Below are 24,402 nucleotides of genomic sequence, written 5' to 3'. Positions count from 1 at the left end.
CTCCCAAGTAGCTGGGATTACAGACGTAAGCCACACCTCGCCCGATTAATTTTGTATTTTTAGTAGAGATAGTGTTTCACCGTGTTGGTCAGGCTGATCTAGAACCCCTGACTGCGGTGATCCACCGCCTCAGTCTCTCAAAGTGCTGGGATTACAGACGTGAGCCACGACACCCCGCCTTAAACTGCTATTAAACATGCTGTTTCCCTGGCTCCTTCCCAGTCCTTCCACAGGGGCATTTGCATTTGTACCAGGCTACCACGTGATCCTCGTAAACTCCTTTGAAAACCGGCGGATTAGGAGTATCTGAGGGCTCGTTCCCTGAGCTGAGCATGCCGTGGATGGATGCCATTGTGAGGGTATATGTAAGCTTGCCTGGGTCGGGGTGCCCAATAATAAATTCTCCACACTCTCAAATTGTCTAGACGAAGATTCCCCATTTCTAGCCCGGGGTTGGAGTCATGTACCAAGAACCCTCACACCAGAGGACCCAACTGAGCAGAAATCCAGGGCTCAGGAAAGGAAAGAAGCTTCTTCAAGGTCACAAAGTCAGCCAGAGTTCAGTGTAGGCCCAAGGACTCTCAGTCCAGTGCTCTCCCCAAGTCTCCTCTGTACATCTGCATTTTGGGGGCGTGAGTCTGTTCCAGCACGGGTAGCTGGCAGGGATCCCGAGTTCTAGCCCAGGAAGGGTCTGGCCACCCACGTTTCCCCGCCCAACTTCAGCGCCTGCCACGGTAAAGGTGCAGTTTCTGTAAGAACTGCGACCGGTCTCCAGGCTCCATCTGAGGGTGGAGTCAGACCCGAGCGACAAGCGAACGGTCCAATTCTGGGCGGGCTCTAGGCCTGACAGCCAATCAGGGGCAGGGGGCGCGGAGCGTGAGGGTAGGCAAAGCACTGTAGCTTCGGGGATCCCCCGAGGCTGCTCGGCCCGGCCCCACCCCTGCCGTGGTCCTGGACCTGCCCACCCTTGCCCAGGCCGGCAGAGCCAGCGCTCGCGGCTGCAGCCGGTGCGTAGTAGCGGGCCTGGCCTGCGGCTCGGAGCGTGCAGGGAGGGCTGACCTCGGATTGGACCCACAGCCCCGGCCTCCCGCCAGTCACCACCAACCCTAGCCTCTCCAACTGAGCTCGGCGCCCGGAGAGGATTAAGTAAGTGCTGAGGCCGCTGCTCTTGTGTAAGAAGGGAGGCATCACAGGGTCGCGGAGGCAGACATGGGGATTGGGGCAGGGAGGACTGAGAGACCTGGGAGAGAACGGCTTGTGGGTTCTCGAAGGTCGCAGTGCCGACCCCTTTCACCCCAGTTTCCTTCCCTGCTTCCCCTTTGGACCCTGAGGCTGGCCTGGAAAGTGGTCAGTAGGGCTCCTTCTCTCCTTTGGAGGAGAAGTAAACAGAGCCTCAGAGCACGAGTTAAGGGTTTGGCCCAAGGTCACGCCTGGGATCAGTTGCAGAGCCAAGAAAAGAACCCAGGACTTCCCTGTGTGTCCAGCCTAGCTGGAGGGAGAAGGCAAAGAGGGATGAGCCTTTCTACACGGTAACCCTCTACCAGCCTTGCCCTTTCCTAAGGGGCCATCACAGATGTGTGCACACCTCATACATGCCCATGCATCTTTACAGAGAGGCACCACCACTAATGGGCCAGCCCAAGGGGACATGTGTGCAACCATAAGCTAGGTTTCCCTCCTCTCGCTAGACCTTCCCATCTGCAGCTTGGCTGGAACCTCTTCCCACCCTTCCTTAACCGGGGCCTTCTGCACTGGGCAAATCTCTCACCCTCTGCTTCCAGGGGAGGAGAGTAAAGGAAGAAAAGGCACCCAAACTGGGAGCTCCATTCCTGCCTCTGAAGCTATGTTCCCCTCTTGCCTTTCTCCTTGACCCTAGCAGCCCCTCTATTGATAGTGGTGAGGGAGGGCAGTCCAATGTCCCCAAGAGCCTGCAGAGAAGCCCTGCCAGAGAACCAGAGCCTCTCTCTCCTTCTTGTCTTCTGGTCTTTCCACATCGGCCTGCACTCACACTCCAAGCATAGGCGGACCACACAGTGGCCTGGGTCCAGGGGCTCCTGCGGCTCCCCTTTGTGACTAGGTTGGCCATGGGGAGAAAACCTAACATGTATTGGATGTTTACTATGGTTGGGGCTTGTGCTGAGCTAAGTCCTTCTTAGAGGCCTGCTTGTTCTGCCGTTTCTGTAACCTCACGACCCTGTGGGGATGTTCTCAATATTCCCTCCTTAGACTCAGGAAAACGGAGACACAGAGAGGTGGAGTGACTTGCCTGTGGTCATCTAGTTAAGTGGCTGAGTTGGGATCAAAGACAGGCCTGTCTGACTCTTGGGCAAGTGTTTCCCTCCAGGAAAAGAAAAAGCTGTGGTATTTTTTTCCCCAAGCAGGATGAGGGATGTGGGAGGGAGGGAATGAGGAGGTGGATATGGGGATGCCGGTTGGGGGGAGTTTTTGATCAGGGGATGGAGACTTTTTCTTTCAAAATCCCCGCTGCCTTTCATATCTTCCAGGTATGATCACTGTGATCTGCTTACTTACAGACAGAGGATGCAGGGCTTAAATTTTGTTCCTAAAAACAAAGGCACCGTAGATATGTAAAGTACATGTCCTAATGTCTCCTGAATTTGCCCTCATCCTTGCCCTCAAACCTTTATCTCCCCAAGGTTTTTCCTATCTCCCCAAAAGTCTTTCAGAACCTAGAGAGACTTCATCTCACTACTGAGCCCCTGTCCTTAGCCTCATGTTTTTTATTCTTTCCTTTCTAGCACCCAGGAAGGCAGGGGGCTCCCTTTATCCAAGGAGGTGGCTGTGCAGGTGGCCACCACAGGTGGCAGGAACCACAGGCTGGGACACTCCGGAGTCAGGAGTGAGTGGGCAGGTTGACTGGCCTCAGGCAGCCTCTCAGCCAGGGCCCTCTCCACGTCAGCATGAACTCCAGGACTGCATCTGCTAGGGGCTGGTTCAGCAGCCGCCCACCCACCTCTGAGTCTGACTTGGAACCTGCCACAGATGGGCCAGCCTCCGAGACCACTACCCTCAGCCCAAGCTCCACCACCGTTAATGACACCAGAATCCCTGATGCGGCTGGTGGTGCGGCCGGCGTGGGTACCATGCTTCTGTCCTTTGGGATCATCACGGTGATAGGCCTGGCTGTGGCCATGGTGAGAGCTGGGGTAGGCTGGGGGAGGATAATCAGTGTTTAGATTTATAGAGAACCTAATCAGAAGACAATCTGTTTTTTTGTTTTTTTGGGGTTTTTTTTGAGATGGAGTCTCACCCTGTTCCCCAGGCTGGAGTGCAATGGTGCGATCTCAGCCCACTGCAACCTCCACCTCCCAGGTTCAAGTGATTCTCCTGTCTCCGCCTCCTGAGTAGCTGGAATTATAGGTGCATACCACCACACCTGGCTAATTTTTGTATTTTTAGTAGAGACGGGGTTTCACCATGTTGATCAGGCTGGTTTCGAACTCTTGACCTTAGGTCATCCACCCGCCTTGGCCTCCCGAAGTGCTGTGGTAACAGGCGTGAGCCTCTGCACCTGGCCAACAATCTGTTAATGAGAGTGCTGTCCTCCCTTCCCACAGAGATTTGTCCATTGGGGCCCAGAGACCAGAGAAGCAGTGCTTCTAATTGGAAGAAACAGAAAAGGTTCTCAGGAATACATGGTGTCTTGAGCCGGGTTGTGAAAGCTACCTAGGAGTCAGGGAGTTTCAAGTGGAGGGTGCTGATGGGCAAAAGCTTGGAGGCAGACAGAAGGTTCTGTAAGCAGCAAGCAGGACAGTTAGGGCAGTGGGTGTGGGGTTGCAATAGAAGAGGCTTAAAGGTGGTTGGCGTGGACTGTAGGCTGCAGAGTCTGGGTGAGATGACCTGCTCACGGGAGGCTGTTGGCAGTGAACATTCATTTATTCACTTGGCAGTTATTTACTGAGTGCCTGCCCTGGGACAGGCCTTTTGGACCCAATAGAGGCTGGGAAGACAAGGTCCTGCCCTGTGGTTCTTACAGGGAGTGGGAAAGAGATAAAAACCAAGGATTGCAAAGGAAGCCTGCAGGGACTGATGTGGGGACTAAAGCAGGAAAGCAGGGTGCTTTCCAGACTAGGTGGTTAGGGACAGCTGAGAAGCAAAATTAGAGCTGAGACCTCAAAGTGGAAGCCTGGCCTCCATGTCATGAGAAGGGGTGGAGGTGGGCAGCCATCAGGCAGGAAGTGGGCTGGGGAAAGGGCTGCAGGAATCCTCTAGTAGTGAGTGGGGTGCCTCCTGATCTGGTGTCAGTCCCTAAGGATATGGGCTGTCCCCTAAGATGATACCTGGACACTCAGAATGTCACTAAGGGACCACTGGAGATTGTGCAGGCTGAGACTAGGGAGAATGAGGTGCCACTGAGGTTCCCCAGTGTTCCTGGCAATGGTAGGATCCACCCACTGCTCCTCACAGGCTCTGATGGCTGGCCTTGGGCTCAGGAACATGTCGCTCTGACAAATCGGGCTGTGGATGGTCCGTCATGGCCTGGTTGGAGCTTCCGTTAAACCAGAGTTGCCATATGGGCCCCGCAGGCTCTGGATTGCTGCCAGGGAGCAACTGCCGGCCAGCAGGCAGGCCCAGGGTGCAGCACGTGCAGAATGAGGCCAGGGCCCGAGAGGTCTCCTGGGTGGGGGTGAGGTAGGATGCCAACATTTTCCCTTGGCACCCATGCAGTGGGTAAGCAGATGGAGGCACCCTTAGGGACAGAATGGGGCCTAGAAACTGCCCTCGTTACTCTCAGTGAAAGATTTTGTCCTTGGAACTTGAGAACGCTCCCTTACTCTTTGTTCTAGAGGAACATTCAGAAGGCTTGGGTGGATGGCCCTCTTGCCAAAATCAGAGAGGTGGGAAGCTTGTAGGACAAAGGCAGTGGAGGGCAGAAGATAGCTCCTGGGGACCGGAGACAAGCCCAGAGGTGCTCTCTAAGTGCTGCTTCCTCTCCCCGATGCCAGTTTCGAGCAGGGACATGGGTACAAGGAGGAGCAAATCTGCACAAGGCTTTCTGCCTTATCCGGGAGGGAAAAGTGCTTAGTACTCGCAGACCAGGATCAGTGGTGGGGGAGGTTTCTGGAGGAGGTGGGGCTGCAGCTGCTGGACAGTGAGGGGTCGGGAAGATTTGGGAAGGAAGGTGTGGGGGTGAGTGTTAGCTGAGGAAGAGCGGCAAAGGCATGGAAACTGGGTAAAGGTTCTGGCCTTTTCTGTAGATCCTTCTGAATTACAGGGTCTCAGGGGAGGAAGGAGGGCTTGGGGCAAGGGCTGAGAGGTAGGGACCACAGGGGCTGGGGCTGGGGCTGGGCCCACTTGCTCAGGGTGGTAGGGGCTGGGCCAGGAGACCCCAGAGTTCCTGTCACAGCCTACCCACAGGAGAGCAAGGGGGCACCCCACATGTGACCCTGGAGGGGAGGGGAGAGTGAGGATCCATACCCTAGTTTCTTTTCAGGCTTTTGGGGTCCTGCAGGTCCAGCTCTGGGCCAGGCTGGAAACCAAACTAGATTCAAGCTGTGAATGGGGCACAAAGAATGTAGAAGGATTTGAGGCAAACCACAGGGCGGTGCTTTCCCCAGGCAGAGGTAGTCATGTTCCTGGTAGTCAGAAACTGCCAGTTTAGGGAAGAGCAGGATGATGGCAGAAGTCCCTGGATTCCCTGCCCAAGGTGGTCCCCCAGGTCTTACCTGCTTCCTCCATCTCCTTGGTGCATTGTATAGGGTTTCTTGCTGTGGCCCAGAGGTCCTAGATGTTTTCTCAGGCTGCCTAGGCCCTCACCTTCAAGGTTGTACAATGGGGGACTGGACCTAGGGGCTTTCTTAGTTTCCTCTGGCATCAGAGTTTTGGGGAGTTGACCTGGGCTGATGCCTAGGGGCTCTGGTCCCCTCCCCCACCTTAGTCCACTGGGGGCCATAAGCCTGCCATAGGAACTCCAGAGACCACCAGCTCAGGGCCTTGCCTAGAGTTGCTGTCCTACATGCTACAGAGTCTGGCCACTGCCTATCCCTGGTTCTTTTTGTTGTTGTTATAGAGACGGGGTCTCACTATGTTGCCCAGGCTGGACTCGAACTCCTGGGCTCAAGAGATCCTCCCATCTCAATATTTTGAGTTACTGGGACTACAGGCATGCGCCACCTTGCCTGGTCCCTTTTCTTTTTGCCTGCATGTAGCTTTGGGCCTGGGAAGAGTTGCTGGGAGGGGTTGTGCTGAAGCCTTCCCTTTCCCCTTCAGCCCTGGGGAGCCACAGGCAGGTGCTGAGTGGCTGGAGCTGCAGTTAGTACTGGCAGCACAGCCAATAGGTGGGGCCCACCAGTCCCCAGGGTGGGCCTAAATGTGTGGTCTCCCAGGCTGGGCTCCTTAAGGGAGCCACTGAGTCCCCAAACTCAGTCTGGACACTGTTTGCAGCTAAAAACGCCAAAGGAGGGCATGAAGGGGGGGATGTATATGTCATTAGGATGGGGGCCCACAGGTCTCTTGTTCATCAGCCTCAGCATGTCCCCGTCCAGAAGGGCTGCTGGGTTCCTCAGGGCCTCCTCTCCTTGCCATTTGATGCTGCTCCTTCTCTTGCAGGTTTTGTACATCAGGAAGAAGAAGAGGTAATTCCCCACCAAACCCAAAACCCAAGCCCATGGGCAGTGCTGGGCTGGGCTCCGAGGGAAGCAGGTAGAAAGCTGATCAGGGAGTCAGGGCCTCTTCTGCCCACTCAAGGTTGAGGGTGACCACTTTCCTTCAGGGAGGGTTGAGGGCCCCCTCCCACAAGGATCTCACACACAAGGCAGGCAGGTGTGAGGATTCTAGATAACTAGGTATAACTCTGGGATTGGGGAGGGCAGGAAGGGGGAGGGCTGGGATTACTCCCACCCACTGCCCAGCCACCCTTGCCCTGCTGCTCTGAGCTGACTGCTACTGGCTCCCCAACCCCACCTGAGCTCCAGACACTGTAGGTTACAGCAAGGCCCTAGCCTACGTGATCCCTGTAGGGCCCATGGACAATTGGCCTGTTTAACTGCTGCCTCCCTGGCTACCCATCTAAGGTGTTGAGCTGGTACTATAGGTGCAAAAATGTCTGTCATTTAATACCATTTCAAGGGAAATGTTAAGGCCCTAAGCATGGTTGTGTGCTGTGGCTCAGCTAGTCAGCAGGTAGGGCCTGGAGGGCTGCTGGGAGGGGAAGGGCCTTCCCTGCCGCCAGCAGCCTTTGCCCCCATCCCCAGGCTGGAGAAGCTACGCCACCAGCTCATGCCCATGTACAACTTCGACCCCACGGAGGAACAAGATGAGTTGGAGCAGGAGCTGCTGGAGCATGGGCGGGATGCTGCCTCCATGCAGGCTGCCACCTCCGTGCAGGCCATGCAGGGCAAGGTGGGCACTGACCAGGCTCCCCACCCCACCTGCAGCATCCTCCGTCCTCCACCCTTACCTTCCCTCCTTTCTCATCCAACTTTTCAGCACCTGCCCTGTGGTCACCTGGCAGGTATTGGGTACATAAGTTTTGCCAGATTTGTTCAGAAAGCGGTCAGATTGCTCGGGGACCACCCACGAACTCCCAGTGCAAGGCCAGGCTGGGCAGTCCTGGGAACAAGCCTGGCTCTGCCCCATAGCCTAGTGATCTTGGGAGGCCCACTGGCATCTCTGAGCCTCAGTGTTCTCACCCACAAATGAAAATCCTAGTTCATGCTCCGTGTGCCCCCATGTACTGGTTAGGAAAGTAGAAAAGGATTAATGGGGGAGATTGTTGGTGACTGGGACCCTGGGTTCCTCTGCTTCCTGAGGGTCTGTGGTGCTGAGTGGGTTGGGTTGTGGATGGGGTCAGACTCTCAGACAGCAGTTCCTCTGAATAGGCTGGTGGATTCCCAGTGGCTGACAGACCCAGGATGGAAAGATCCCAGCCTAACTTGCCTCCTACATCCAAAGAGATGGGACCTGTGTGGTCATCCTGCTGTAGCCACTGAGCTGCCTGACCACTTGCCACCATTCCCCCAAATTCCCAAGTGCCACAGAGTGTCATGAGCAGGCCTGGGCTGCCCCTGACTCATCCAGCCTCTTTGCATCTTCCTGGGGTCAGAAAGAATCCAGGCTGGGAGTCTGAAGACCCTTTGGTTTTGCCACCAGTTCTGCGTGACCTGGGTCAGGATATATCGCCCTCTTGGGATATTCAGGAACTCGCACAGAGAACCTTGGTCCACTCAGCCCCGGGACTGCTGGCCACTTGACACTTGTTTCCTCTGGTCCTCCCTTGTGCTGCCCCTGTGCTAGGGCGTGGGGGTGCAGAGTCCAGCCCTCTGACTCCCCTGCTGGGAAAAGACGATGCATGCATAATTAAATCAACACAGTAAGTGTCGCCAAGGTGACAGGGCAAGATGGGGATGGCTTTCGTGGGGAGGAGTCATCTGAGCCAAGTTGTATTTCTAGGCTGAGCTTGGAGGGAGTGCATTCCACGCAGAAGCCATTGCTGGTGCCAAGCATAAGCAGGCACCAGGAAGTGAGGGTGGAGGTGACCGGGCCAGCGAGTGCATGGCCTTGGTCATGGTCTCTGATGCCCCTGTCTGTCTTCCTGCAGACTACTCTGCCCTCCCAGGGCTCACTGCAGAGACCCAGCCGGCTGGTGTTTACCGACGTGGCCAATGCCATCCATGCATGAGTGGCCTGGGACAAGCTTGGACTTCTGATAGAGACCTGCCATGGTGCCCACAGAGCTCCCCATTCCCTGATTATCAAGACCTACTCTGAGGACCTGCCCTGCGAAGACATGAGAGGGCCAAGCCAGGTCCCAGCAGTTCTGCAGACCCACCTGCTGACTCTAGGCTCTAAGAGAGGGCCCTGACCAGGCTGGACATCTGACCACTGACTTCTGACCTGAGGGCCATGGCATGGAGGCCATCCCTCATGCTGAGAAGGTCAAGAGCTACTGCCAGCTTCCTTATCCCTTGTCCAGATCCCTCACATCAGGGTCTGCCCCTCTGATGTGGAGGAGGTGGGGAAAGATACAGAGCGGGAGGGACTGGGGGAGGAGAGGGGAAGTTTCCCTCTATCAGGGAGACACCTGTTTTTTGGAATCTGGAGCCTCTTCTGAGGTGGGGACAGGAAACCACCCAAGTTATAGAGAGTAGGTCAGCACCTGTTATGGGCCCTGAGAAGCCCAGAGATGGAGCTGAAACTGTCCAGTATTCAAGGATGCCAGGAGAAGGGCAGTTCACAGCCAGGGTCCATCCATACTACAGAGGGTCTAGAAGGTCTCCAGCCACCCATCCCTGGCAGCCAGATGTTACTGGGCCCAAGCTAGGATGGGAGCTGAGGGGGAAGGAAGTAGGGGAATGGAAGTGGAAGAGAGGCCTCATGCATATGCATGAGTGTTCCCGTGGGCAGACATGTGCCTGTCCCAGACGGGGCAGGATGGAGAATGTCACATTGGTCCCACCCTCTAAGTTGACCTCCCCACCATGGTATGTAGCAGAGCATCAGGGTAGGCTATCTTCTCTGCCTTCAATCTTCAGGGACTGCCACAAAGAGGGAAGCATGGCAGGGTTCCTCTCTCCACTGCATTGCTTCACTGGGCACAACTGCTTCTGAAAAACGGCTCCCTGTCTTGGGCTCTACTGGGGATCTGGGGTTGGGAGAGGCTGTTGATCTGAGGGCAGTAATCACAGGCTGCAGGCTTGGGGGGCAGTTATGACTGCCTGAAAGCAGGTGAGGGATTGCCCCTCAGAAAAAGACCTAAAAAACCTAGTCTATGTGTGAATTCCCCACCTCCATCCCATCTATGGGAAGGGCCGTTCAGTGTTTATAGAGTGGGGAAACGGGTCCCTGCACTTGGCTTCTCCATAAGCCTTGCAGGGTCAGAGCTGATGCGAGGGGTCCTGGCAAAGCATTGGGCAGAGACAGACCCCAAGAGCGGGGCTTTTTTTCTATGCTGGGCATACATATGCACACAAGCATGCACAGAAGCATGTCCCATGCCCAGCCTTGCCACTGTCACTGGCCACTGCTGGTCGGAGGAGATGCAGGGGTGGTGTATGCAGACCTTCCTTTGGGCAAATGCCCCATTTCAGGAGGAATGGGCCTAGGAAGCCCCCATGGGGAAGGTTCTGGATTTATTCCCTCCTCTAAATGCTATAAATACATTAGCACTTGAGCCCGACTGGAGGCTGCCAGGAATTCAGGATACATACAGCTGTAATTGAACCCAGAGTAGCTCCATGTGAGAACATTAAAGATGTAATGAAGATGTTTCCATGGAGAGAGTGTGAGCCTGTGACACTTGGGGTGTGGAACCCCAGGAGGGTCAGGATGGGTGAGGGGCTGTGGGAGCCTGGGGATAGTTGCTTGGATCACAGCTAGGAGGTGGCAGCCCAGTTGGTTTCTCTTGAGCTGTCTGAGGAAATGCCCCGGCACTGAGTTTGAGGCTGCCCTAGGGCTTCGTGTCTCAACTGTGGATTGGAGTCACAAGGCCTGCCACCCCCTAGGGTGGAGAGGTCAAGTGGACAGGACCTTGTGGGACTGGGGGAGGAAGGGGCCCTGAGCCTGAAGGGCCTGGGGAAGGTATGAGGACCCACCGGAGCTGGGTCTGAAACACAAAAGGAAGCAAAATAGTGTGGCTTTTTCTGAAGCACAAGGGTGTAGGGGAAGGGTGAGGGGGTGGGAAGCCATTAGGGTCATCTGTGTGGAACCCACCTGCAGGGTTCAGAAGGGCTTGGGGGAGAATGACACTAGGGTGACCAGCCATCCTGGTTTTCCCAGGACTGTCCCAGTTTTAGCCCTGAAAGTTCCACAAACCAGGACTCTAAGTAACATCCAGACCCTCCCCAGAAAGCTGAGCCTTCAGGCCAGTATCATGGAAATAAGGGGTGGAAGAACCCCCAAGTTCCACAATGGGAGGGCTGAGCTAGAGGAAGGGGCTAGGGGACAGGGCCTTAGATGAGGGGAGGCCCACTCACCCACAGGCCAACCACACTGGGGTCATGGCTCACCCTGTCAGTGATGGCCTTGGTTTTGGGAAGGAGTCTTATTCCCCTGCAGATTGGTAGGATTCTGGAGGGGCATGGAGTGAGAGGAGGGGTGTGGTGGGCTGTGTCCTCCCACCCTTCTGGATGGCACTTCAGCCCAGAGATGTGGGAGCAGCAGAAGACCCAGCGTCTGGGGCATCCTGAAGAAACAGAGCCTGTGAGACTCCCAGGGACCAGGACCTGGACGGTGGCTCATCCACGCCTGCTGTCTGCCACATGCCCCTCTCTTGCAGGGCAGGCTTGGCAAGACAAGGCGCACAGGGTAGCTGTCTCTGTGGGTGCCACGGCCCGTGTCCACACCTCTTGTGCCCTCACAGGCACTGTCTCCCCCTTCCACCCACCTTCTGCTCTCTAGGTCTTATTCCCAGTCCTGCAGGAAAACCAAGTTCCCAGTAAGTCCCAGGTCTTCCAGAATGTGGGATCAATAAATATTGGGGTGAAAGTTTCTGGTTGGCGTGTCCTCCTTGAGGTCTTGAGCCTGGTTCACTTACCACCCTCAGCCAGGCAGCGGAATGAGATGGAGTCCCCTGCCTGCCTCACTGCTCCTGAGATTGCTGTTAAACAGGGCCGTTTGAGAAATGCCCCCTGCCCCACAACACACACACACACACACACACACACACACACACTCTCACGTACTCACACACACACACTCTCTCTTCCATAAGTAAAACCCTTCCTCTGGAATAGCACCCAGGGCTTGGGCTCAGAAGCTGCTGCAGTTTGTGGTAGGTGGTATCTGGGTGGACGCGGCTCGGCGCCTTCAGAGGCCATCTTGTTGTTTAATAAAGTGAAGTGTCACCTTCGAGCCAAAGTGAATGAAATAATCCCATTGCCTGGCTGCAGACAGACTCTGGGGATGCCTACGATTGTAAAGGAAAGTTCCTGGGCAGGAGGGCCCAGAAACTTCAGTAGGGCAGCCTGACCTTGCTGTGGATTCCTTCCAGAAACATTGCTAAGCATCTGTCGTGAGCCTGGCACCACCATCCTGTCGGTGAACCAACCTAGACTCTGCATTTCCATTCTAGATGGAGGAGACAGATGTCAAATAGAAAAAAAGGTGTGTGTGTGTGTATGTGTGTGTTTGTGGGGGGGTGGATGTGGGTGTATGTGTATACACACATACATAGGTCTATGTATCTTTACAGCTGTAGGAAAAAGAAGGCGGGGTGCAGACAGGGTGTGCCTGGGAATTTTATAAGCTGGGGGCAGACACCCCCACCCCATCCTGCCCAGCTGCACCCCTCAGCAGGCCTCAGTGTGGAGAGCCATGGCCAATGATATGTGGGGAAACCCCCAGGAGACACTGTTTTGACATTCCCATCCACCTTGTCCTCTGAGGGCTCAGGATGGGGCCAACAGCAGATGAGAACATCTGGTCACCCAGAGGACACTCTGAAAGGCCAGCATTGCTGAGAAATGAACAAGAAGTGTGTGGACATCAGCTGCAGGGAAGGGAGGAAGGGAGGGGAGAGCATGGAGACCCCTTAGGCGGGGTGAGATCAGGATGCCATCCCACCTGGGCCTGGGTCTGCCCATGGCACCTTCTCTCACCTACCCCCAGCCCTCCAAGCTCCTTGGCAGCAGTCCCTGCCCCTCCTCACCCTGGGTTCTTTGTACCTGCAAGTGGAAGTTCATGGCAGGTGTCAGTGCTCCCCAGGGACAACGCCCTGTCCCTCTCCCCCAACCCAAGGGAGCTAGGGGAAGGCAGCAGGCATACAGGGAGGAACAAGAAGTAGGTGTCACCTCCCCGATCCCAGAGAAAAATCTAGGGCTAGAACCTTCAGCCCAGGAGAGGGTCTGTCGGGCCGAGCAGAGAGGGAGGCAGAGCTGAGACCTATCTGGGAAGGGGGTTTGCTTTTCCCAGCCCTTGGCCTGGGGAAAGCAGCCTGTGTCAAAGAGACCTTCTGCTGGGTGGAGGAGGAGGACCTGCTTCTCAGGTCTTCCCTCAGCTTTGAAGGAGTCCCCTGTCTCCAGGTTCTGCTAGGGAGGTGACCCTCTGGGAGCTTGGGGCCAGGGTTTCTGTCTGGAGATGTTACCCTGAACACAAATCTGCAGACAGGGGAGGGAGGTTGAGACAGCCTTTACTCTGAAGCCAGGGGGCCCCCCTCCCTAGCCTCACCCAGGGGATACCAAGGCCTTCCTTGTCAAGCCAGGTGAGCGCTGATCAGTTGGTCACAGCCTAAGCCAAATTTTCACATTTGGGGCAAAATCTTGGGTAGTCCATCACGCCATTTAACTTGAAAGCAAAGTGAAAAGTCACACTGGTGCCTCCCCCATGCCGAGTCCACAGGAGTAACCAAGCACTTTCTGTATGTTCAATCGTGTGCATGGAGGTGAGTGGGGACTTGCTAAGAGCCAAGTCTGCTGGGTCAAAGAAAGGCTGCTGACTGAGTTGTTCCCAATCTCCAAGAGTTCCAGTCCAGGAGGCCTCCTGGAGGAGGCAGAGGAGCAAGCACCAGTTGCCTTCACTTTCTGCCTGACTCTCCAGGACCTGGGTTGCAGGTCAGGATGTGGCAGCCTCTGCTGCCCATTCTGTGGGTGTGGCCATGGCTGTGACAGATGTGCTGTAGGCTGTCTAGCAGTGGAACAACAGAATCCAGTGAGAAACATTCTCTACCTGTGGTGTTTCCCAAGAAACCCAGTGGAGTGCTGTTCTCTCTCCCAGCAGACACAGCGGCATCCAGGAGGTGCCACACTTCTGGCTGATCCTCCTGTGGCAGCCAACACCAGGTGCCTTTCTCTGGGTTCAGCTGGTGGCCCAGTAGAGCTGCCCCTCATTCCCAGCCTGGGGGACCCAATAACATAAAAGCCAGTCCCACCAAGGGGTGTTAAGAGGGCAAGTCACCAGTTAGAAGCCACCAGGCCTGAGCTGATGGGCAGTCCCAGTGGACCAGACCTGTAGGAGCTGCCCAGGCCCATTTACTGATGCAGAACTGGGTGGTCTGGAAGCTGAATGAAGTGTCTGTGATTGCCCCGCTGTGTGGGGCTTTGGAGCCCCGTGCTGTGTGCTCCTCCCACAACACCAAAGGAGATGGTGAGGCTGGCAGCCACTTGGCCCCTTACCACAGTTTCTGGTACCAACCTCGGGCCTATCCTGCCTGAGGACTTTGGGGGCTGCAAAAGAAGACGGCCTTTTGGTTCCAGCCTGGGTGAGCAGGCAGAGTGATGGGGAGGAGAACTGGGGTGGAGGCTTGAGAAAGAGCAGGCCCTGGGCCATAGAGGGAGTAAGAAATCGGGGTAAGTGGTTGTTCCTCAGGAGTCCCAAGGTTCAGACCCCAGTCCTGGATTTGGCATGAACTGACCAAACCAGGAGGGAGAATCTGTTCCCGCCCCTGGCCCGCAGTTGACTCATTTGTAAAGGGGTCAAAGCAATCCTGCCCTTCTTTCTGCCCAGGCTCCGGAGGCGGGAGGCAGGAACTGCTGGGATAGGGTTTGGAAAGGGAAGGCCCAGGTGCAGCAGGGAAGGGGCCAGGGGCTGTCATCTGTGCCCACCTTCAGCCTGGCCAAACGCAAACAAGACTCAGTCACCAGGTGCTTCCTCTTCCCTGGGGACCTTGGAGAGACAGGCTGGGTCAAAGACGGCGGTTCAGAGCTTCTCCAGCAACAACAAACGTAACTGCTTCCCAGGCCCGGAAGTCTCCCAGGTCTAGTAGGGGACAAGGGTCGTCTCTCAGGAGGGGTCCTCGGAAGGGGATTTGGATGAGGTCTCCTTGGGGGCTTCACATCTTTGATTTTGGAGGGGGCAAGGTGGTGGGTATGAGAAGGAGGCCCACCTGATGGGCTCCCAGGCACCACCTCTGCCCGTCTGTCCCAGTGACAGAAGAAGACACAGTTCAGCCAGGGAGTGAAGCTTGGGTAAAGCCTGGAGTCCAGCTGAAAGGGCTGGTAGGGCAGGGGACTGGTGTGCCCTCCTGCCAAGGGCATGCTCTTGCTGGAGGCCAAGGCATGCGGGTGTCAGTCCCCTGTGCCAGAGCCATCGGCAGGGATGGCACAGAGAACACACAAAGCCCCCGGCCTCAGGCTGCCTTCATGAGGACTTTCCCTGTGGCGTCCCTCACCTGGTGGCTCTCGCTGACCCCTCGGGGCTCCTCAGCCTTGGCCCCTTCATCTTCAGCTTCTCTCTGAATTTTGTCCTGGCCAATGTTCTCTCTTTACTCTAAAAGAAGGCAAGTGCCTGGGCTGGTCCAAGCCCTGTCTGAGTCCCTAGTCCCCACTTGGACTTGAGCCCATGACTGTTTTGAGCCTGGTACCCTGAGAGGGGCTGTCCACGGGGATCTCTACTCCCACCCCACTGCCCAGTACCCTCTTCCATCATCTCATTTAGTCCCTGTGACAAACACTTGCCCCCTCTTACAGAGAAAGCACAGGGGGTTTCAGAGAAGCAGTAAGACTGGCCCAGGGTCATGCAGCCATGAGGCAGGGATGGCAGGTCACAAGGGCAGAGCTCGGGGACAGCCTGAGCACAGGGCTGGCTGTCTCCCTGCACATAGCTGGCACCTAGGAATGTCGCCAATTTCACAATCCTCCAGGCCGTTTTCCAAGTGGTCTTGCTTATGGAGACTCCTGTCACAGAGAAAGGACCCCTAACCTTGGTCCAGGTGGGGAGGGCAAGGCACTAGGCAAACAGGACTCTCCAAACCTGGGCTCCTCAAAGAGCAGCAGAGCCCCTCACCCCAGGTAAGCCTCATCCTGACCACCTCTTGGCTGATCCCAGGACCCTAGAGGTCCCTCCTGGTTTCCTGCTCCCTTGAGGTTTCTTCCTGGCTATGGTTTCCCACAGCACCTTTCTGGAGGCTAGTGGGGTGGGGGCTGGTTTGAGAGTTCAGTCCAATTCTGTCTACCTCACCCAGGTTCCCCCCAGGACTTCTCCTGTATGCTGGACTGAGAGCCCTGTAAGATGGTTTTGTACCCAGGCCCCTGTACCTTCAGCCAGGAGTGGTGCCAGGCATATAGAGCAATTCCATACATACATTGCCAGGGGCTCCAGCCAGCAACTCTGGAGAGTTTCCAGAGGCGCCTTGGTAGTGGGCGTTGGGCTACCTCGAGGGCCAGAATTGGTCCTAATAAGTTACCCTTGATTGGCACCATCTGGCACCGTCTCACTTTACTCTCAGTAGCCCCTGGGAGGGTATATGGTCACTCCTATTGCAGAGGAGGAGACTCAGAACCCAGAGACTGGATTCATCAGGCTCAGAACCAGGGCCCTGGCCCTCCTCCCACACCATCCTAGAAAGGAGCCTCAGCTAAGATAAGCCTCAGAGACAGGGGGTGCAGGGGCCTGACAGGGCACCCAGCAGGCACTATCCACTTTGCTCCCCAATCTACCCTCCAGCCTCCCATGCCAACCTGTTTTGCCACCTGCTTGCAGTTCCAGGCACTGCCACCCTCAGGCAGGTCACCTGTCTGGTGGCCCAGGGGTTCTGTGGTCCCACTCTCAGATCTCTTCCCTGCACTCAGCCTCTCCCACATGTGGCGTTGAGAGCAGCCCCTGGACTTCAGGCCCTCATGTGGGGATCACCTGGCAGGGCCAGGACTAGGCGAGGTGAATCAGGGGCCTAGGCCTCAAAATTTAAGCAGCCACTCACTCTCAGCTGCTGACACTGCGCTTTCACCAACATAAATGTATCTGCCTCCTTAAAGCTCGTGCCCTGGATACCTCACTCACCCGAATCTCAGGCCCCTAGCTGGGGCCCAGCAGGCCGTTATTAAACCCCTACCCTCCTCCCGAACCCTGCTAGCAGGCTGGAGGATCCAGAGGTCCAAGCAAGGAGAGTGGGCCAAACTCTGCTCCAGCTGAAGCTCCTGGGAAACTCTTTACCCAGAGGAGCCTGAGAACACCAGATTAGGAGAGATTTAAGGGATTTCTCAGAGGCTCGATAATGGGTGAACAGAAATGACACTCTGAAACTCCAGGTGAAGGAGGAAGATTCCTGCTATAAATCCCTGCAGATGAGTCAAGCCCAGAGTCTGTGTGTATGTGTGTGGACCTCCTGGGGCACTCACAAAATCAGAGTCTATTTAATTCCCCAGCAACACAGAGACTGGGCACCCCTTGTGCTCCCATATTACAGATGGGGAAACTGAGGCATGGGGCAGTAGGGTTGCTCAGCATAAGGCAGGGCCTAAATTTGATCCCAGGTGGGTGAACCCGAGTTCACACCCCCGAAAAAGGAAAGAATATTCTCTGAAGACAGAGCTGGCCCCTCCTGACACCACTCATTCTTTCTCTTCACACGTTCCCAGCTCTTCCACAGTAGGCCCTCTGCTGGACTCTGGTGTTGAGGGGCACTCAGCCGGGGAAGAGATCCACGAGCAGGAGAGCCAGGACGGCAGCACAGACAGCAGGAAGTGACCAGAGAGGCAGCTGAGGACAGGGGACTCTGCAGAGGAGCGCCTGGGGGGAGGCAAGCCTTTCATCTGCTGGGCTTTGTGCTGAGTTTGATAAAAGGTGGCAGTGGACTTTTCAGGCTGGGCAGGGGGCAAGGGGCAAAGGATGTGAATTTCCTCACAACCAGGACACTAAGACTGTGACCTCACTGGATGAGCCCTGCCGGCATGGAGCGCCCACGTGGCGCGGGTCCAGCACGACCTGCAACATTCATCTTGCCCGCGCTGCTGAGGCTCCTAATCGCGGACGACGGTGCTGGGCGGGGAGTGGATCTGTTGGACACTGCTCTGTAAGAACCACCAGGACAACGGGTGCTGCGGAATGACTTCCCCAGAGAGAACGCACCCGCCTCCACACCCTCTAAACGGGCCCAGGAGGCCCATTCTCACTGCCCAAATGGTGACCGTCCCAAATCTGGGTGGGTGGGGTGGGTGCAAGTTCCCTTCGTGGAGACAAGGGCACACCATTTGGAGCTATTCTGAGTGTGAACACCAGGTGGCGGTGCAGGCCCAAATTATTAGGTGGGAGGGAGGTGGGAGGCTTGCCTGAAATTTGGCCTTGAGGGTTTTTTTAGGTGCCTGGGGCCTGTGAGACTGCTGCATTAGAGCTGTTTGCTTCATCCCTGCCAGAAGCAGGGCTGGACTGGGGTTGGGTCAGGGACACTGCTGTGTCCTGAGCCTGCCACATGGTGGGTGCTCAGGGCTATTTGTCAAATGGAGGATTGAGTAAGTTGTTTTTGCCTCACGGGAATTAAATGAGTTAATATATTAAAAGCACACGGAGAGCCATCAATGAAAGTATGCAGTTATTAGTACTTTTATTATGGAAGGTGGTTCTTCTCATCAGGGCCCACCTATCTGGGCTCAGGACATCTAAACTGCAGGCTCTGCCCTGGGATTTGGATAGCCTCTACCTGCAGGGGATAAAAACTGGACCCCAAGCCCTCACCCCTCTATGCAGCAACCCTGTGGGCAGTTAGGGAACAGAAGGGGCTTGCCGTAAGCACGGAGGATGGCACAGGGGTCAGCACCTTGGGCATCACCATGCAGCTTCCATAGCAGGGGGAGAGCCACCTGCTGTTGTCCCGCAAGTGCTGTCAGGGCTGGGCCACTGGCAGGGTTGGCTAGCCAGAGGTTAGGGAGGCATAAGGTTGGGGGCTTGCCCCTCAGTGGTCAAGGCCCAGCCTCTCAGAATGTTCTGATCACTCCCTCCCAGGGGCTTCTCACTGTATACCTTTGCCTGAAATTTGGTCTTGAGACCTCCACTGTATGAATGGGACCTCCTGTCCCATTCTTCCTTCAAATCCTGGCTCCCTTCCCTGCCCACCCAAGGCATTGCACAGAAAGCTGCTCTCAGATACCAATCTCTTTGCCCCAACTCCTCCCCACAGAGCTCTCATGGGCTCCATCAGCCACCCCGCCTGAAGCAGAGTCTCAGTAAGGTTGGGTGACTTGTCATAGGTCACACAGGAGTTGCACCCAGCTCTATTGAACTCTTACAGCAGGCTTGAACAAGCCTGGGTTATCTCTGCATCCCTCATGGTGAGTTCCTGAGTGTGTCACCAAGGGCCCCCTCCTTTTGGCTCCTGCATCCCCCAGTGTGAGCAAGCGAGATGGGAATATTTGCCACTTCCAGGGACCTGGCTGTGACTGGGAGAGCAGGAGCTGTACCATCTCTTCCCCATGTATCATCTTCAGCAAGGCAGACAGCAGAAAACAAGCCGCTCCTGCACCAGGACTCCTGGTGACCCAGTGCAGCAGCCAGCTGGACTCCAGGGAGGAGCTGTGACTGGTTCCTCACCTCTTTTGGCTTCCAGAGGAGGCATGCCTCATGGCAAGTCAGCTCTGCCTTCTATAATACCCTGGGTCCTGGTGCCAGGTGTCCCAGACACCCCTGTCCAAGGGCCCTGGAGCAGCTGCAGTCTCCTGATTACCCCTTGCTATATGAATGAGCTTATCTGAATCCCCACTCAGCTACCATGCAACTGCAGGCAAGTCCCTGAACCTCTTGCCTCAGTTTCTTCATCTGTAAAGTGGGGCAGGTCCTCCTCATGATAGAATTAAGAGTTCAATGCCGGCCGGGCGCGGTGGCTCACGCCTGTAATCCCAGCACTTTGGGAGGCCGAGGCGGGTGGATCATGAGGTCAAGAGATCAAGAACATCCTGGCCAACATAGTGAAACCCCATCTCTACCAAAATATAAAAAATTAGCTGGGCGTGGTGGCACACGTCTGTAGTCCCAGTTACTCGGGAGGCTGAGGCAGGAGAATTGCTTGAACCCGGGAGGTGGAGGTTGCAGTGAGCAGAGATCGCACCATTGCACTCTAGCCTGGCGCCTGGCAACAGAACGAGAGTCTGTCTCACAAAAAAATAAAAAAGAGTTCAATGCCAGTGAGTAACAAGATTTGGAAAACAATTAAAAAGGAAAAAAAAAGGATAAAAAAGAGTTCCAGCCCTGGGTTTGAGACCCGCCTGGGCAACACGGTGAGGCCCCATCTTTATCAAAAAAAAAAAAAAAAAAAAAAATTTAATTAGCCAGGATTGGTGGCATGTGCCTGAAGCCCCAGCTATTAAGGAGGCTGAGGTGGGAGGATCACTTGAGGACAGGAGGTCAAGGCCAGCCTGGATCACATTCTCCACTTAAAAGATTCTGTCTCTAAAAATAAAATGAAAAGAAAATAGTTCATATTTTAGAGGGTCTAGAACAGTAACTGACACGTAGGAACACTAGGTAAGTCACACTAAAGGTCTGAAGGGTGGCCATTGGGGGGCAGAACTTTTGCAGGGGTGGGGCCTCTGAGCCACATATGGCTCAGCCCTCTGGCAACCCTGAGGTCCACAGTTCCAGGGTATACTTCCCAGCTCCACGCTGGGAATGTCTAACCCCTAGAGAAGACCAAGTGCTAAAGTTGCCTCTACCTAGCAGTGTATGTGCCCTCCCCAAGTCTGCCACTGACAGGTGGGGACAGGGTCATAGGGCAGTCCCCAGCTCTACACCTGGCTTGATCTGGAGGCTCCTGAAGACACAGCCCAGACTCGGATCCAGCCTGAGAGAGGTGAGTGGGGACAGCTGGGGCAGGTGAGGAGGATGGGGCAGGGCCTGAGTTCTGGGGCCAGAGAACCCTCTGACCTCGGCCTAAGCAGCAGCCTTGGGCCACAAGGTCATAGAGTATTTTCCACTGGGAAGGATGAAGTGAGCCCTCTGGCTCCTGAAAGTTCCTGAAAACTGGTGGGTGGCTGAGGCTACTTGGCCGCTTCCCCAGTCACTCCTAATACAAGAGCCACAGAAGGGCTCAAGGCCTAGGAGGCCTGGGGGTCCACAGGCTGCAGGGGAGAGGCTGGCCCCTTTCCCCAGCCAGTTCTCTGTCTGGCTCAGCAATACCCACTGCCTTCCCAGTCCCCAGGCCACAAATCAGGGTCTTCCCCCAGCCCTCAGCCCCCAAGACTAGTCGCTGTCCTCCCCACAAGACTCATATGCACACATAAATACCGCCTGGCCAGCTTTTCCTGGGCCTCCCAGCTACCCCTACTGCTCCCAGCCACACCCTATTTGCCACTGCCCCTCTATCCTCCGCTCCAGCCTGCAAGGCTTCTTCTAACTCTGGAACGCCCCAGTCTGGCCTCCAAGGTCCTCAACCTGCATCCACCCATTGCACCTAGGCCACCTGTTCAGACAGCAGCCAGTCTCCTGTCTCTGTGCTCTCCACCCATGCCTATGCCCCGGTTACTTCCTGCCACGCCCCTGGCTGCACCTTGCCCCTGGTGGGCAGCAGCCTCCCTCCCTGCCATCTTTCCATCTCTCTGGCAATTACCCAGGTGATTAATTTGGCAATTAATTTGGTAATTAATCATGCTTCTGCTGCTCCAGACGCTCCCCTTCCACCAGCCAGGCTTGGAATAGAGATCTACTTGGCTTGACTTTCCCTGGTAAGGGGGGGTTGAGATCTGGAGGCCCGAGAGGACAGTCCACTCTGAGTCCCATTGCCTGGCCCTGCCCCCAGGGGCTGCTTGCAAAGGAGTTCAGGATTTAGCTGAGATGGAGACCCAGGTCCTGCCTCTGCGGAGGCCCCAGGGGTGCCCCAGGATGCACCTTAGCATTGTTTCTCAGCCTGTCTCTAGCTGCAGGAACTCACTACCCACCCCAGCCCCAGCTCTGCCTTCGCTCAGCCTCCTGGAGACTCTTCCTCCAGGCTCCTGGGGGAGCTGGGCACTGGTAGAGAACCATGGTCCTGCTCCTAAGTGAGCTCACAGCCTCCTGAGGCTCGGAACAGGCCAAGTCCTTTCATCTGGCCAGAGGGACTGGGCAGCCTCCTGACAGGCACCATTTCAGGTGGGCTTTATCAACAGCAGGATTTAGTGGCAGAGGAAAAACTGAGTCCTGGTGCCTGGTAGGGTTTGGAGCCAGGTCCCACTCAGATGTCCCTGGCCTTGTGGTGGGCTGCAATGGGGCTAGCCCTACAGGTACGACCACCAGCTGCACTGCCAGGACAGGGTCCCCATAGAGCCAGCCCTATGGCATTGATTGAAATGCCCCCTGCCAAGTAGGAGTTTTAAAGAAATGTATAATGATCCCTAATTGGCACCCTCATTAGTTGCCAATTAAACACTTAAGCATTTCTTACAAGTTTAACACATTAATAAGGCAGCTCATTACATGGTAACGAGATTTATTTCTCATATTTATTACATTGTTTCACCACTACTGACAGCAGAGTTATTTTTTAAAAACATGACTTCTTACTGATTACACACTGTCCCCTTCCTACCCTGCTTCGACCAACAGCTGTTCCTAGCAGCGCCCTGAGCCTTGGTCTCCGGTGGGCCAGGAGCCAGTGTCCTGGGTCCTCCCTGCTTATCTTGGTCCAGCCTCCCAGAGGTCAGTCAAACAGGACACCTTCTTCCCAAAGTCTGGAAGGGCCACAGCTGGGCTGTGCAACACAGCACAACCCCAGAGGCTTCAGGGCCAAGAGCCCTGGGGAAGCTCTGTGCATCTAGCCAACCTCTGCATTCCAGGAGCACCGGGTGGGGTGGGGGACGTGCTTCTTGCTTTCTGAACCCTGGTAGAGCCTAGTCTCAGGGCAGGCACCACACTGGGGGCTGACACTGAGGGCAGGGGCACAGCAGATAGGGGAGGACAAAGAGGTCCTTTGAGGCTGTCCCCTCAAAGCGGGCAGGAGGAGGGTTGGCGGGAACTGTGCTGAGACCAGGAACCTAGCAAAGGTTAGGGAGTCCACAGGATGGGTGGCCAACTGACGCAGACACTCAAAAACAGTACTGGGAGCTGGGCGTGGCGGTTCACACCTGTAATCCCAGCACTTTGGGAGGCCAAAGCAGGAGGATCACTTGAGGTCAGGAGTTTGAGACCAGCCTTGCCAACATGGTGAAACCCCGTCCCTACTAAAAATTAAAAAAAAAAATATTATCTGGGCATGGTGACACACACCTGCGGTCCCAGCTATTCAAGAGGCTGAGGCATAAGTATCACTTGAACCCAGGGGGCGGAGGTTGCAGTGACCTGAGATCATGCCACTACACTACAGCCCGGGCGATATCAGAGCAAGATTCTGTCAAAAAAAAAAAAAAAAAAGCAGTAGTGGGGATCTGACCTCCTGACCTCCATCCAGAGGGTGATGGGGAGCCACAGAGTGTTTTGAACAGGGAGGGATGTGACCAGATCTCTGGGTCAGAAAAATCAAGTGGAGGATGGACTAGAAAGGGCCAAGGGAATAACACAATCTCCTCCTGCCTGCTGAACTCCTGGAGACTCCATTGTCCAGATCCAACTGGATGCCAGAGGTCAGAGCCAGACGAATGCCACCTGTTTAGCTCAGCTTCCTGGGAGATGGGGGTGGAGAGGTCTTGCGGACACGGGCAGTGTTTGAGAACACTTACATTTCTTCCTTTTTAAAAAAACATGAGGTCACCATCCTGTACATATACTATACCTTGTCCTTATGGCCCTACCTGTGGCTCTGCCTTCCCTTCATCGGTTTCAGTAATTGCAGAGTATATATGGTGAGGAAGCTCCCTATTCCCTCAGCCAGCCTTCCTTGGGTAGACTGTTTCCAATCGATTACTCTTAGAAACATCATTCAGTGAACACCTTGGGCACAATTTCATATGCATGTCAGTTTGTAGGATAAATTCCTAAAAGTGAGCAATGCTGGGTCAAAGGGTCTATGTATTTTTAATTTTGATAGATATTGCCAAATTGCTTTCATGTAGGTGGCGCAGATTACATTCCAATGAGCAACTCTAAGTTTCTGATTTTCCCCAGGGTCACCAGCAAGTGCATCAATCTTTCATGGCTTTGCCAATTTAATTTGCATTTCTCTTAAAGAAATGAGGGTAATCGTGGATTCAGTGGTTGAGTCTTTTGGGTTTCCTTTAGTGTGAACTGTGTGTTCATCTCGTTTGCCCCATTTTTCAATGGAATTCTTGGTCTTCTCCTTATCAATTTATAAAGACATTTATATATTATGAAATTTGCCACTTTTTCCTTAACTTGTTGCTTGTCTTCAGACTTTGATTTCTTTTTTTCTGTGTAGAAACGTTTGGCTTTTATGGAGTCAGATGTATCCATGTTTTCTCTTATGGCTTTTGTGTGTTTTTTGCTACATTTAGAAAAGGCTAGACAAGATCAAACCTTTTTTTTTTTTTTTTTTCCTCTAGGGATTTTTTTCTTCATTCTTTGGTCTCCTTACCTTTGATCCAACTGGAGCTGGTTTTTGTTTTAAGGCATGAGGTAGGGATCCAAGTGGATTCCACCTCCAACCCCCAGCTTGTCATCCAGTAATTTCGACACCGTATTTTCCCAGAGGTTATGCTTGACTGAATTGTTGAGACTTTAGAAAGTGTATGTAGGGGAAATAGTGCATCCTGTTGCCTGGTGGGTGGAGAGGGGCAAACCCTATCAGGACACCAGCCCCAGTAGGACAAAGTGAGCTGTGTGGGATTTGCCTCCTGGAGGTTGAAGAAAGGGAGGTAAAGGCCCATGGGAGAAACTGCA

The 24,402-nt window shown here is 54.9% G+C and overlaps 1 protein-coding gene across 2 annotated transcripts; it reads left to right on the top strand.

Moving 5' to 3' along the window:
* Positions 1 to 853: 853 nt before the first annotated feature.
* Positions 854 to 10,237, top strand: CUNH3orf18 (chromosome unknown C3orf18 homolog). 2 transcript variants are annotated; one of them, XM_032289997.1, is made up of 5 exons: positions 854 to 1,146; positions 2,760 to 3,155; positions 6,571 to 6,596; positions 7,215 to 7,362; positions 8,561 to 10,237. In XM_032289997.1, the coding sequence occupies exons 2-5, from the start codon at positions 2,922 to 2,924 to the stop codon at positions 8,639 to 8,641; spliced, it is 489 nt and encodes a 162-aa protein (XP_032145888.1). In that variant the 5' UTR covers positions 854 to 1,146; positions 2,760 to 2,921; the 3' UTR covers positions 8,642 to 10,237. The 2 variants fall into 2 exon arrangements, with proteins under 2 accessions (XP_032145888.1, XP_032145889.1); XM_032289998.1 differs by having other exon boundaries at positions 2,505 to 3,155.
* The last annotated feature ends 14,165 nt before the right edge of the window (positions 10,238 to 24,402 follow it).

The sequence above is a fragment of the Sapajus apella genome, unplaced genomic scaffold, assembly GCF_009761245.1.
Source record: "Sapajus apella isolate SASKATOON/1434 unplaced genomic scaffold, GSC_monkey_1.0 scaffold23, whole genome shotgun sequence".
NCBI lineage: Eukaryota > Metazoa > Chordata > Mammalia > Primates > Cebidae > Sapajus > Sapajus apella.
The sequence above is the reverse complement of the archived record's forward strand: the minus strand, read 5'-3'. Positions and strand labels throughout refer to the sequence as shown.

Coding starts and splice junctions, on each gene's coding strand:
- CUNH3orf18 (XM_032289997.1), top strand. CDS start 2,922: ATGAACTCCAGGACTGCATCTGCTAGGGGCTGGTTCAGCAGCCGCCCA. Junction 3,156..6,570: donor TAGGCCTGGCTGTGGCCATG/GTGAGAGCTGGG, acceptor CTTCTCTTGCAG/GTTTTGTACATCAGGAAGAA. Junction 6,597..7,214: donor TACATCAGGAAGAAGAAGAG/GTAATTCCCCAC, acceptor CCCCATCCCCAG/GCTGGAGAAGCTACGCCACC.